This window comes from Sarcophilus harrisii, chromosome 2 (assembly GCF_902635505.1).
Source record: "Sarcophilus harrisii chromosome 2, mSarHar1.11, whole genome shotgun sequence".
NCBI classification, from domain to species: Eukaryota; Metazoa; Chordata; class Mammalia; order Dasyuromorphia; family Dasyuridae; genus Sarcophilus; species Sarcophilus harrisii.
Window position 1 is genome coordinate 415,836,552 of NC_045427.1, and position 15,500 is coordinate 415,852,051.

Consider the following 15,500-nt stretch of genomic DNA (forward strand, 5'->3'; position numbering starts at 1 on the left):
CACTGCATTAAATTAGATGCCTTTCCTGGCACATAGTAGGAACAACATTTATTGATTATATAAAGATAATTATAATGTGTGATAAGGTCAAAGGAAGATCTGACCAAGTATTCCAGGGAAATTTCAGAAAGAGAACTTTTAGTCAAAGAAAAGGGTTATTCTCAAATGTCTCCTGGAGAAAAATGGCGTCTGAGGTGAGAATGTTTCAGAGTCAGATAAAAATCAAACACATTTCAGGTACAAGGGGTGGCCCAGCTCATAGGACTGAAGTAAGGAAAAGTGTTTTGTAAACCCTAATGCAATTTAGAAATGCGTTATTCTTGTTCCTACCCTTATTGTTGGACCAAACATGGTTATGATACTATAAGGGTCTTCACCAACTCCAAACCCAGTATCAAAGCTGAGGCCTGACTTTTATGCATCTTCTTATCAGGTCTGAAAATTACATCATTCTGACATCTGATATCCCCCTTAGCATTAAAATAGGTATATTATAAGATAATAAACTGTAAGATCCCCATCCTACCCCTTTGAATGATGATCCCTTATGGACCCTTAATCTTATCTAGCTTGCCACTTATAATCTTCACTTCATACTCATTTTTGAGTGGAAACAGTTGAGGCAACTGGTGGCTTAGTGATAGAACAATGGGTTCAGTCAGGAAGACCTGAACTCAAATCTAGCCTAGATACTTCCTGGCTGTCTGACTCTTGGGTATGTTACTTAACCTAATGAAAGGATCAGCTGGGAAAGGAAATGACAAACCACTCTTTTATCTTTGTCAAGAAAGCCCCATGAACAGAAATGGTCCATGAGGTCAGTCAGACACAATTGAAAACATTAGTTATGGCTTTTCAAATCTACTTGAAAAGCCAATAACCCAAAAAGTTCTTAACAAAGTACAAATTTCTTCAAGGACTGACTATGCTGGCAGCATAAATGGTCAGGTCAATCTATTCTGCAAGTAGAATGACATGTCTTTTAAGAAATGAATCCCCTCATAACCATCCCTATTTCTTAATGGCATTAAGGACTACAAAGCACTTTCCTCACCACAATATAATACTTAAGGGTATGTAATACTCTATATTTATACATAGAGAAACAATGATTATCCCCATTTTATAAGCAAGGAAATTTGTGCGCAGAAAAAGGAAATAATTTACCCGAGATCACACAAATTGACAGGCAGAGCCAGGACCGAAAACTAAAATTTGTAAATTTTAGGAATCTCAATTCAGTGGCGTTTCCCATTTTACAACACTGTGTGATCACAAAGTAATGAAGTGCAGTGACAAGAAAGAACATTGACCCATGAGTCGAAAAATTAGGATTCTAGTTTATATTTTGCTAATAACTGGTTATATGACATAAGCATGTTATCTTCTCTACTTCAGCTAGATTCCTCATCTGTTAATTAGAAGTAAAAGCTACCTCCTCTATCTGCCCCAACAGGACACAAAAGGAGTCATGGATATGAAAAGTGTTTTGAAAGCCACAAAGGCACAGTGGCCAGGAGAAGACCACACCAGAGACATCAAAGGTCTGCAATGCCTCAGCCAGTGAGACCCCATAAAACATCTAAGCCTGTTACCCCCTCAACCATGAAGTTGAGGAACATCAAAAAAAGGATCCAAGGCGTCTTCTAGATCAAACATTCAGAGACTCTATCTATGTCCTGGCCCTGTTTCTCATTATCCTGCCATAAGCATGGGCAAATTACTAAGCTTCTCTTCCAGCCTGGTAGAATAAGAGAATTTTATAGTCTGATAGGAAGGACCATCTTATCAAAACTACACCCCAAAAGAAAATCCTTACTATGCTTCATATATACTTTTCAAATCTAATTTTGCTTCGAGGATCACAGGATTTAAGGACCTATCATAGGTCACACAAATAGCAAGTAGAGGAGCACTATTAAGAATACAAGTCCTCTGGCTCCAAATCCATAGTTCTTTCCAATGTATATTTCTGCCTCTCAAGAATGCTTTGGAGGAGTAAAGGGGAGTCCCAGAGAGACTGCTGCTCATTCTGTCCTCTGAGGCCAAATGAAACAAGTATAATCTCTTCTATAGACACTTATGACAGCTATGGCAACCTTGCAGCACCGCTCCCAAAATCATCCCTCAAATACTCCCCTCTTCGAGCTAAATCTCCAGTTCCTTTACTCAGTCCTCATATAGCAGAAACCAACCTGCATGCCCTCCTCCACAGTCTCTTGAGCTACAACTTTTTATCACTTTTTTTATAACTATGATGCCCAGAACTGAACACAATATTTAAAGTGTGATCTGAAGAGGGCAGACCACCTGAATACTTGGAGGATTATCTAAACTATCACAGGTGGCCTCCCGTTGCTTCACAACGTAATTCAATTAAATCATACATATACATACACACACACACACAAATTTTTTTCAAACTTCTTTCCAAACATGTTCCCCTCAACTTATACTTATGAAATTGATTTTTGTTCTAAATGTAAGATTTTAATTTTATTCTTTTAAAATTTCATCTTATTAGTCATTTCTATATCTTTGCCTATCAACATCTTTTTAAGTCCTATTTATTCTCCTAAATTTGTGCCATCTGCAAATCTGATTAATATATCAATCTATACCTTTAATTCACTGAATACATTAAAAAGAGTGGACATCTTTCACTCTTTAGCAGAGATGCAGAACAGAGGTGAGTCTGTAAGTATGAAATAATAAGTATGTCAAATTTCTTCAATGTATTTAACAGTTTTGACAGATTTTTTTTTCTCTTCTTCCTTTTTTTCTTTTTAAATACTTTTCTAAATCCTAGATGGCTCTCTAGAAAAGGATGGGGGAAGAATACCAAGGAAAATCTAGGTGTAAAATCTTTTAAGTGTAGGACCAAAAATAGATTTCTAGGGTACTCCAATGGATACCTCCTGACCAGATTGAATTAGTCCTACCCTATAAAATAAAGATGACAATCTCCAGACCCTGCAGCCTTCACAGTATTTTTAAAACTTTCATCAAAGAAATGGGAAACTGTTATTGTAAGGTAGCAAATGTCAACTTAAAATGATCACCAATCAGCTTCAACTTCTCAGAGGATTTAAATCAGGATTCAAAATGGTAAAGAGCAAGCACTTTTATACATCTCTCACAGATAAAGAAAATAAAAAAGTCCAGTACCACCTTACTAAATTGTAAGAATGCCCCAAAATTTAACTTTTATTAAAAGCTAAAATATCAAAATCATTCTTAAAAAATACTTTTCCCAAAATGTTACATTCCTCTTCATCAACCCTGGACCCACAAGTAGAATGAGTATGAGCAGAGGAGAGTTATCAAGACATACATCACATATGGGGACACCCAAATGAGGTAGCAAATTGAAATTATGTTATAACACCAATCACCCAGGAAGAAATACCTGACTAGCCATGTGACCCCTTGGGTAAATTATTTAAGCCTCTCTATGCCAGTTTTATCACCTTAAGATGGGAATAAAAAACTCTCTGCCCTCCCCTTAGGGTTATTGTGAGGAAATTATTTTGCAAACCAAGTGCTATTAAAAATGGATCAACAGGAATTTAGAAGTCATCTAATCCAAGCCCCTCTCTTTATAGAGGAGTGAGCTATTATTTTCAGGACTGTGGTACTAAGGCACCAGTCTTTTTTATCTCTATTCAAGATAAAATTACTAATATGGGCCATTCAATATTTAATCAAGAAGTGAGATTGTCACTTCCTAAAACCAACAACCTTTTAGAGTCAGCAAAGGTTATGAAGTTTACAACACCTTCTCAAAATTCAAGGAAATAAAAAAAGGGAGGAAATTGAAAAATTTCCACTTAACTAACAAAAATTCCATTAATTATTGCAATTGGAATTAACAAAATTCCAATTGCAGAAATTCCTAGGATTTCTGAACAATACAGGACAGTCCCCTGAGACAGAAAGATAATAGGATTTAGATCATCCAAATCCCTCATTTTAAAAATGAGAAACTAAGGCCCAGAGAGGCAAAGTTTTAAGTAATAGCAGAACTAAGCTGTAAATAGAGGCCTCCAATTTCAAATCCAGTCTTCTTTCCATTGCTCTCTTTAATTCAGTGCTCTTTGCATTAACAGATTACTATAAATGGAAACTCTGACACCCCCCACTCCCACAAAAATACTGCCACCAAAAGTCGTACTATCTTATTCAAATGGGTGGACATGGAACAACTTTCTCTTCTATTGGGATATTTGGTAATGGGGGAGAATGTACTCTGGGGAAAAACAGAGCAAACAAACTAGACAAAACAATGCCTGACTTTCCCAGGCCTTTCTCCCAGCTTCTCTTCTGAGCCAGGGCTCCCCTCTGCAGACTGGACTCTCCAAGCCTCCTTTTAAGAGTCATTAGGAAGTCCAAATAACTTCACAGTCCCTGCTTCCCGGCTGCTGTCATATTTGCCATCTTTGTCATCACAAGCAAATGCCAGCAAAGGTCTTTTGGGATGCCAAGCCACCGTGAATGTTGGGGACTCACACTGCACCTCCCAGAGCTTATCACCTACAATCAACAGACACAGAAAACAAAAGTCAAATATATTCAGATACAGATTTGATCAGAAATAAAATTTCTTATTTCTATTGCACCTTAAGACCCAAAAAGTACTTTTTCACAATTACCCTTGAACTACATAAGGATTATCCTTAGGTAAAGGATATAAAAACTAAGGCTCAAAGAGTTTGTAAAACTATGTCCTCAAGCTCAGAGCTAGGAAATGCTACAGTTGGGATCTAAACTAAAGTGTCCTGATAAAATCCATTACTCTTTCCATTCTATCCCACTGTTTCCCAAATACAGGTTGAACTAGATGATTCTAAGAATGTTATTCCATTAACAAAAACTTGTAAGAATCAAAAACAAGACAGAACAAAAAGTTTTTTCTCCTTTGAAACATAAAGGCACAAAAAAAGGAAATTAAGAACTAAAATTCTTTCAAATAAATGTTGATAATATTTAAAGGTATGAAATTTTCCAACAGAGGGCAACATGGGTCAATAAAAGTCCACATGTAAAGCCTTAAAATTTATAAAATGCTTTACTAATACTCCTTTGAAGTAGGTCCTCCTTGTATCATTCATTTTGCATTGGTGAACTTTGACAAGTGGATCTGTACTTCATGAAAAGGTAGCTTTCACTTTGGGTTTTCAAAGCCTTGTCTCGGATGCTTACTATGTGATCTTAGATAAGTCACTTAATTTTCTTAGCTCCAGTTTCCTCCTTTGCAAAATGGATATGATCCAAATCTGTATGAATAAAAAAATCTTCCTCCCTGTGTTTTTTTATTATTCCCTCAAATTAAGATGAATCAAAGAGAATAATGTCAAGTTGATTCAAAGCTTTCCTCAGTATGGATTTCTTGAGATCTACAGATCTGCTTTCTCTCTCCAGATATAACAGTGAATTATGAATTTTAAGCTAGTGGCTATTCATTCACTGCATTGGCATTTCAAAGGGTTGTCAAAGTGCTTTAATCAATTTTTTTTTTTTTATATTTTTGATTGAGGTTTTTATTTTGTCTTCCAAAAGAACTCTAAAACTGCATATCTGTCAATAGTAATCTAAAATCATGTCAAAGGTAATTTCATAAAATCTTTTGTCTAAAAATATTGAACATTTTTAGGCTTTAGAAGCTAAAGTGAAAGGCACACACAAAATAAACCACTAAGGAATTTTTTTAATAGACGCAAAATGCAACTCTAGACGTACCTCCCACCACCACAAATTTGTTTCTTTTGGCATAAAACTATTGGGATAGAGGAACAGTTTAGATAATTCAACTCACTCAGAAAGTGATTTTGGGATTCTTAACTTTAGAAATTTTTTCAATGTCAGCTCTACCACTGCCTAGTTATGATATCTTGGATAAGTTATTTCATATCAGCTTTATCAGCTGTAAAAATTAAAGGGAAAACACTGATCTAAAGTTTTTGCCAGCTGTACCTTCTGTTTCACATTATTAAACATAATGCTAATTTCCTTAAGTGGAACTTTTTTACCTGTCTCTACTTCAGCAATGTCAATAAAGTGATCTTCAGATGCTGATGCAAGCATCTTCCCATCATGGCTAAAGCTGAGGGTTCTCACTGGCCAATCCAATCTGTAGAATAGGGATTTTTATTCATCATTAAATTAAAATTAAATTAAATATAATTTTTTTTATGTATAACATACATACACAAACACACACACATATATGTGATATATATATATATATATATATATAACTGGAAAAGGAAACTTTTCTCCCAGCAAGAATAAATGGACAGTCTAAGTGCTGAGTTGATATTCAAAATATGTACACATATTACACAGAACCAAAAAGCTTCCATCTTTCACTATGTGAACCCCATCTAAGAAATGTAAAGAACAAATGAAAATGGCACAAAATACTGTAGCATAGTTAGGAACAAGAGATGAATGATCAAGAAGTACTACTGACCTGGAAAAACATCTCACACACACTAATTCATCAACATCCCAAAGGCTAACCAGTGCATCAGCACTTCCTGTGGCAAAGTATTTCCCAGTGGGGTCAAATTTGATACAGATGCAATTGGAAGGATGGGCATTGATGGATTGCACAGGCTTCAACTCAGGATAGCTAAAAAGAAAAAACACAGAACAAGGCACATAGATCATTTATCCACATACTCAAAAGTGCAACCCACTGACAACCTGGATCTAAATTATTAGCAGCAAAGGTACTGGCCTAGGAGTTGACCCAAATTTTAACTGAGATGTGGGGCAACCCAACCAATTACATTTAACTTTTCTGAGCTACATTTTCCTCACCATCACATTAAGAGATAATATTCATAATTCCCGTTCTTTTTCACTCTCCTTACCCATTTCCATAACTAGAAATCTATTCCCTCTTTACCTCTACCTCTTAGAATCCCCTCTAACACATAATAAGTACTTCATAAATACTTTATCTCTCAAAGCTTATATCAGGCATCAACAATTATATATGAAGATGTTCCTCCAGCCACTAGTCTTTCCTTCCCCCTTCCACAATTAACTTGCAATTATTATGCATATTATTTAAATGTCCCCATCATCTCTACAATAAAATGCACAGTAAGCTCCTTGAAGGCAGGGTTTATTTCATGTCTGTCTTCACATCCTCAGTGCCCAGCATATAGTAGGTATTTAATAAATACTTGTTGATTACTTATCTCTTATGATTCTTTTAAGGAAAATGTTTTTTAAACTATAAAGCAGTTTTATATATATGTGAGCGCAAAGTTACTTCTCCCTTCTTCATGTTTTCACAGAATACTTTGCATCTCTCATTGACCTTATCAACTTCAACTTCATATCACACTTATAATAAATACCTCGTTTTCCCTTCACAACAACCCCAGGAGGGAAGTACATCATTATCCCCATTTTGCAAATCAGGAAACTAGGCTAAAAAAGATTTAAGTGATTTGTCTAAGGTCATACAGCTAGCATCTGAAACAAGATTTTTCCTGACTGCAGATCCAGCCCACTGTACCATCTAGTTTCCTCAACAGATGCCACTGAAACAATTCAAACAAGAAAAAATGAAGATCTGAATTATGGTGGTGTGAATCATGGTAGAGTAGTAGCAGCACTGGGTTTAAAGTCAAAGAATGTAGGTTCAAATCCTGTCTAAAAAATAATTAATTTTAAGATCCTAGGTCTACTACTGTGCTATCTTGAACAAGTCACGTAACTTCTCTGGCCTATAAAATCTGTAAAATTCCACATCTGTAAAATAAAAGGATCAGGTGCCTTCCAGCTCCAAATATATCATCTTAATTTTAGTCCAAACCCCTCATTTAACAAAAGAGAAAACTGAACATTAGAGTGGGGAATGACCCTCTTAAGGTATCACTGCTGGTGTTAGTTAGATCCTTATCTTTGCTTCTTCCACCTATCAATAGGGAGCATGCCCTACTCTCCATCCAAAAGAGCATGATAAATGATAGAAAGGCACATCTCTACCTATTTTGCTTCCCTGAATTTCACCTGGCTTTTTTTTAGTTTATACTCCTTTTATGCAATCAACATAAAGTTATCATTCTCTCCTCTCTGAACTCCTAAAGAACATTTTGTATCATTCACATGCCACTTACATTATGACTATGTTCATACCTCATTTAACCCTAGACTCAACTCCCAGAGAAAGAACAATATTTATTTTATATGTTATCCTTCTCAGAAGGATAGTACAATTTATACAATAAGCTCTCAAATATTTAATGAGTAAGAGTATAATGTGATGGCCTGGTAGACTGGAACCAGTTACCAGATGTATTCTGAGTGATAATACTGGCACTAGGTTTATATTATATATATTGTACAAAGTACCACATAAATCTTAAGTTATGATCATAAGGTGAGAATGTCTTCATGAAGTCTAAAAAAAGCAACCAAAATATAGAAAATGAAAAGCACTACATCCCTTCATTTCACAGATGAAGAAACTGAGGGTTTAGTTTATCAGTTTAGTGAATTGCTCCAAAGGGATAACTGCTAACTAGGCAGAGTTGGAATTCATATCCAAGTCATTAGGATTTAAATCTAGTACTCTTTCAACTGCTCTTACTAAACCATGCTGCCTTCTCTATAAATCTGCAAATGAGTCACAATGACAAACATTCTCTCTCCAAATAATGACTACTTTAAAGAAACTCATGACAGGGAAAAGAGCTTAAATATCTCACTAAGCATTCAACTCCAGCCTAATTACTGCAGAGATCTACATTGTACAGCTCAGATCCAATAGATCCCAGCCTCCAAAGAAATGTTCAGAAACATGGTATAATGAAATAAGCCCTGGGTGTGAATCTCCATTCAACCACTAATTGATTTAGAGCAAGTCCCTTTTCTGAATCTAAGTTTCCTTATCCATAAAATGAGGAAATTGTACTAGATGATTTCTGAGGTCCCTTTTCTACTTCTAATATTCTATGTTCTAATCTAAGTAAATTCAAGGAATTTGGGATTGGACAGCTAAATGGAAGCAAATGAAGAACCAATGGGAAGACTAATATCAAGGTGGCATTAGAAAAAGTAATCATAAGAACAAAGTACTGATTTAAAAGGTAAGTAAAAAATCAGTAAAAAGAAATAAGAGGAAAACACAAGCCTAGCAAGTATAACGCTAAATGTGAATTGATTAACCAAATCAGTAAGACATTCTAGGATCTAAAACTCCCTCCTGTTCTAACATTCTACAAGTCTGTAGCAGCTATAAATAGGAGAGAAATAGGAGAGCTGGATGATACCCATTACCTGAGAATGTTGATACAACCATTGCCATTTGTCAGGAAGAACATATTGTTATCATTATTCCAGGAGATTTCATTTACTTCAAATTTAAACTGTTCCTCTGCTTTTGAACGGTGGGTTTTAGCATCAATGAAAGTTACCACATCATCTTTGTTGCCCACAGCAATGGTCTGCCCATCGGGACTCCAGCAAATGTTAATATTCTCTCCTATAAAGAAATAAATAAGCAAACTGACTTGACCAAGAACCACCAAATAAATTTTCTAAGGAATAGCTGTAGTACAATGCAAAGGACACAGGACATGAAATTCAAAGACTTGCATTCAAATATCAATTATGATATTTACTAGCTATGTGATCCTAGGCTTATCACTATTTCCAAGATTCAGTCAATAAAATGAAGACAGTAATCTTTTGCACTATCACATCTAAGATTTATTGTGATGAAAGTAATTTGTAAATCTTAAAGCACTATATAAATGCAAGTTGGTTTATTATAATACAAGATCAAAACTTTTCTTTGAATACCATATTCAGTTTGATATTAATCAGGAAACATCACATAAGCTGCTAAATATTCTAAACTCAATGACCACTTATCAAATAAAATAAGTCTAAACTCATCTTTACAGAAACAAAGAAGCACTTTCCTCACAACAAATTTATAAGGATCATAAGTGGACTTCTGTGATTTCATTCAGAACATAGTGAGAAGGGAGTAAATAGACTCCCTCTGCAAAATACAAGTCAGCATCTCTTCTGCAATTTACTGTCTTAAGCTACCTAAAGCAGATGTCAAATCCACTATCCAACTAGATTAAAATCTAAGAAATGTTTAACAAAATAGTAAAAAACGTTAGTTATGATTTTCTAAATCAATATGGCACCTATGGAGATTCTATTTGAGTATGACACCATGGATCTAGAGCAATGATAAGCTAAGTGATTTGCCCCAAGTGATAGTCATTTGTCTCAGAGGCCATGGTGGAATTTGTTTTCCTAGCTTTCATGGTACTTTTTTTGAAGTAGATTGTGCAAGAATTATTCTCCTTTTACAAATGAAAAAACTGAGGCCCAGAAAGCTCAAATAATTTATCTAAAGTTACAGGTAATAAGCAATAGACCTGGAACTTGAGTCCAACTTGTTTGACTTTAAAATCTAATGTTCTTTCCACTAGATCATTAGATATATTTAATATATAGCTATACAGATAGATCTATAAAGAGATTGAGAAAGCATATTAGATAAAAGAATGATTGGATGCAAAGGCAGAAAAAAAATGCTTTGTAATCATTTTTGTAAATTAATTTGCATGAAAATATTAGCTCCCATTTCTGTCCTGCTCTATCACAATTTCAATATAAGGAAACAGACTCTGAGTGCACTTACTTTCCCCAGGTCACCAGCCTGGGGACATTACCCTGTCTTCAACTCCAATTTCCAAATAATATAATGAAGTGAGTGCAAGGGATAATGTTGTAAAAAAATTACCCTGGCACGGCTTCTGTCAATAAAAAGTTACTATAATGAAAAAAAAATAATAATAATAATGTTATGCACTACACCATGACAGTCCCTTCTTCCCTCTTGAGAATCACCTTTAGTATTCACAGTAGCGATGCATTTTGTAGTTCTAACATCCCAGATGCGAATAGTTTTGTCCCCAGACGCAGTGACAAAGAGGTCTGGATTACTTGGATGCCAACAGAGCTGATCCACGCTGTCCCCATGTCCTCGGTAGTTATTTTCTTTTACCTAAAATGAGGGCGGTATCTGTTAACTCAAATACTTCCATGGGCTACTTGGGAATTTGGGGAGTGCAGAGTGGCTTTAAGAGCCAGGGCCCCAGAACACTTTCAAAGATGCCCATCACGTCTTCCCTCTCCCGCATAAGGCCGACCAGTCCCGGACGTTCCTTCTTTCGGCTCTTGTGCCCCACCCCCCCCCCGCCCCCCACTTCCCGATCCTCTCACTCCATCCTGTCAACAGACTCCCATTACTTTCAATCCCCCAAAGCTCCAATTCAGCTCGAAAATGTGTTTACTAACCGCCTACTAAAGCAACGGGTATTTGTGATAAGAATGTACACCAGAAACAGAAACAACAAAGTCGCTGTCCTCAAATGTACATGAGCAAGGGCCAAAGAGTCGGAGTTCTGGTCCACAAACCAGTGCGCGCAGTTTGTCAAGGAGCAGAACTGTAATAATGAGAACGTGAGGAGAGGAGGTCGAGAAAAGCTCAGTGAGGCGGACCTGACAGGGCCCCAATGTAACGGAAGGGGGGAGGGGAGGCCGCCTAGGCAAAGGCATGGTGGTGGGAGATGGAACGCCGCAGTGTACAAGGAAAATCAAGCAGACCACTCGGGCCTTCCAGGGGGCGTTCGGAGCCCCCTGGGCCCCCCAATTCCTCAACGCCAGCCTCCCGCCCGCCCCCCGGGGCCGAGCGCACCAGGCGGTCCTTCTCGAGCAAGAAGACGCTGGCCGTCTTGTCGAAGGAGCCCGAGGCCAGGCGGCGCCCGTCACAGCTCCAGGCCACCGAGTGCACCTTGGCGCTGTGCGCCGGGAACTCGCGCGTCTTGCTGTGGCTCCGAAACAGCTCCTGCATGCCGGCCACATAGCGGGACGGGCCCCCGGCCGAGCTGCCCCAAGGCCCGGGGCCCCCGACGGCACCCAACCCCAAAGCAGAGCTCCCCGCGAGGGCCGAGGCGCTAGCCATCCCGGGCACCGAAAGCCGGGCCGCGCGCCCGGGAGAGCAGAGACCAACCGCCACCCACGCGTCGCAGGGGAGGCAGGGGCGGGGACACGCAAGCGCACTCCCTCCGCTCAACCGCCAGAGGGGGAGACAAGCAAAGCCGCTGCCTCCGGGGGAAGACGCGCAAGCGCACTCACCTAGCCCGGAAGGAGCGAGGAACCGCCGCCTCAAAAATATACGCATGCGCACTCATCCCGCCCGTCCGCCGGTCGGGCAAGAGCCGTCCCGGAAGCTTCGGGGGCCAAATGGCGCAAGCGCGTTCACACCAACCCAATCGCCCCTGGAAGGACGGCAAAAGATTAAAGACTACAAATCCCATCGTTCAGCGTTCTCTCTCCTATGACCCCTATTAACTATTAACCATCTTTTTGGATCCCTTCAGCTTCTGCTTCTGACAGTGCTAAAATCTCCTCATGCCTTAAGCCAACGGGACTGATTAGCTTAGAAATAGCCTGGAAACAAAAAGACGTTGATTGCTCTGGGGAGTACAGGACCCAGCAGAAAGAGACAGTAAACCAGGCGTAGGGCGGCAATAGTGGTTGCGTGAGTGCGTGCGGAGGAGAAAGCCTAGGCTAGACCTTTAATGGCTGCTTTCCAGGGACATTAATAAATAATTAATATTTGCGTAGCGCTTGAAGGCGCCTTGCCAACATCTCACCTCAATCTCCTTAAAACTCTAGGGAGATAAGTGCTGTTAGTATTATTCCCATTTTACAGATGACATTTTTTCTCCACTTCACAGTACCGCAGGCCAATGAAATTTTCTTTATTTCTCCTCCTTTTTTGATATTGCCTAGCACGCCTGAAACGCATTTCTTCCCTCCTTCTGACTTCAAGATTCACTTCTATTCCTGATCACCCCCAAAGCTCTTTTCACAGATCAATTCATATCTAATTTGAATATATGTATAATATATGCATATATTCAAATTAGATATGAATTTGAATACATGTATAACATATGCATATATTCAAATTAAATATGAATATTTTGTTTCATATATGTTTGTGTGTGCCCATTTAAGACACGGATATTGATATGGCTAGTCAAAATGGATAGTTCTTTCCAGGGGCTTCCAATGATGTCTCTAGAATCTTCTATGCCTATGGGAAAGAGACTATGATGACTGCCTTAAAAGGAGCAAAAGGATCAGGAATTGGAACAGACTTTCCCCACCAGTCTCTGAGCGGAGCACTGGGCTAGAATTAAATGATCTTCATTATGTATAGATTTGATAATCTACAACTTCACCAACTTGCTAAAATGTATTTGTAACCCAAAGAACAACACTCACACTTTTATCATCATTCCTCCACCTGAACATAGTGACAAGAATTTGAGTGGCCACGTTTCTAGCTGAGGCCCAGCAAAGTTCTGGCAACCATCCGACTTCCTGTTTCAGTTTCATACTGTATAAATAACTTCTCTTTATATGGTCTGCTAAATGTCATGTTTTTTCTTTTTTTGTACTTTTGTGGGTTTGGGGTTGGTGATTTCACTGTTTAAATGTCTCCCAATGTATCTAAGCACGAGAAAGCTATGATATGTCTTATTGAGAAAAGAGGTGTTGGATAAACACCTTTCAGGCAAATTCAGTGATCCTGGTCATAGGTTCAGCATTAATGAATCAACAATAGGATACATTCAGAAAAATTAAAAATTCACTCATCTGTAAGTGAGGCAGCTCTGGAGAGTGCTCTCAGGCTTTCAGGACCCTTTATTTATCTTTATCTATATTGCCTCTCATAGCAATGGTTCAGTATTTGCCAATTCCTTGTTCACAATAACTTAATAGTTAACTACCATGAATGATGAGAACCAACCATATATGTGTCTGCCTAAAAGTTGTTGTACAGGAGTTCAAAACAAAATCACTTTCCTGGTCATTAGTCCTTTATAGAAAAAGATATCTCCAAATTTACATCTGTCAGGTTGGCTCCTTCCCATCAAATGTTGGTCACACAAAGACTGTTATAAATATTGAATAGCAAGTAAGCAAAAAAAAAAAAAAAATTAAAACAAACAAGAAAAATACACAAAAGTAAATGATTTCTTCTGATGGAAGTAAGATATTTCAGTTTGAACCAAGAGAGAAAAATCCTGATCTCACTTAAAAGGAAATTCTCTCTCCAAAATCTTTAAGAAGCTTAAGTAGAAATTGATGACATGTTAAGGAGCTGGCTTCCCCTACATTCAAAGTTTTTTTCAAAGTCTTTCTCTCCAAGTTAGAAGGTTCCCAAAGAATTTATAAATCCAAAAGTGTTTCTCAAAGAATATATTTCTTTCCCAAAGCTCTTGCATCAATTCTACTACAACTCCTGCAGATATTTCCTATCCTGTCATCATTCCAGTAATTGGAATATTCTCTTGCACATGCAAAGGCATGCAAAACATCCCAGGTCTAAAAATGTAGGTTACAAATATATACACTTCAAAGGCAGGGACCATATCATTCTTGTCTTTGATTTCTAGCAGTTAACCCAGTGTGGATCATGTAGGTGCTTAATAAATAAGTGCTTTGTTGATTCCTTGGTTCCAACGGATGAATCGCCTCCCCGTAGTATTTTCAACTCTGTATTTTGCCACCATGACTCAGATGCTTTTCACCCAGTTATTGTTTGTCCTTCATTATCAAAGAGGACTAGACATCAGGAAGGTGATGCCGTGACATGTAAATGAATTGGATTTAAGTGAAGAAGGGCCATGCAAAATCACCTGCCTCACTTTGTCCTCCAGAGCCATTTGGGCCCAGTGACCAGATATAGATCAGAACGACTGGAGATGGCCCAGGATGAGATAGAGGATCTTGCACTTTTTAAGCTAAGATCTTTCCCTTCAATGATTGACTGAAACAATTCCCATTCAATGATTAAGACTAGGTAAGAAATGAGGCAAAGAATGGTTTAAAAAAAAATCAGTCTTTGAGGGAAAGACCCTCAGGGTTTCTGGCCAAAACGAGAAGCAATTACTGTTTACATTAACTCTGAATCATCATAGCCCAAACAGTGACCAAGTAAGGCTTGGCCTGGGACCTGCTGTTGGCCAATCAATGACACCCAGGTTGATCTGGGCTTAAGGCATGGTCCTCAAGAAAGGATTCAATCTCCTAAACCCCAACATGTCTTGCAAAGTTTCAGTGATCAACATTTACATTCCTTTGGGCATAGCACCTGCAGGTAAGGGTGTTATATCCTATGTGGATGGAGGGAGAAGAAGAAGAAAAAAATAAAGGGGACATTTTGCTGGTTCTAGATGCAGGACTTTGTTGCATGGTGCAAATGGGGATCTGAATCATAAACATAGATCACAGTCCCAAGGAGGAGCACAAGCATGTTAGAACTTGCAGCTACTGGGGAGCAATGGTCTTAGTCACAGGTCCAGGATAAAAAAAGAGTGCATATGGTTACTTTAGGCACCAGAGGCAGGAGATTAGTGAGCTCACCGCTCCTT

At 38.2% G+C, this 15,500-nt stretch overlaps 1 protein-coding gene across 1 annotated transcript; it reads right to left on the bottom strand.

Moving 5' to 3' along the window:
- Positions 1-3,176: 3,176 nt before the first annotated feature.
- On the bottom strand, positions 3,177-12,139 carry THOC3 (THO complex 3). Its single transcript, XM_003756858.4, has 6 exons — positions 11,747-12,139; positions 10,897-11,053; positions 9,301-9,505; positions 6,473-6,634; positions 6,030-6,130; positions 3,177-4,533 (listed from the first exon to the last, which is right to left on the bottom strand). The coding sequence occupies exons 1-6, from the start codon at positions 12,011-12,013 to the stop codon at positions 4,370-4,372; spliced, it is 1,056 nt and encodes a 351-aa protein (XP_003756906.3). The 5' UTR covers positions 12,014-12,139; the 3' UTR covers positions 3,177-4,369.
- Positions 12,140-15,500: the final 3,361 nt, after the last annotated feature.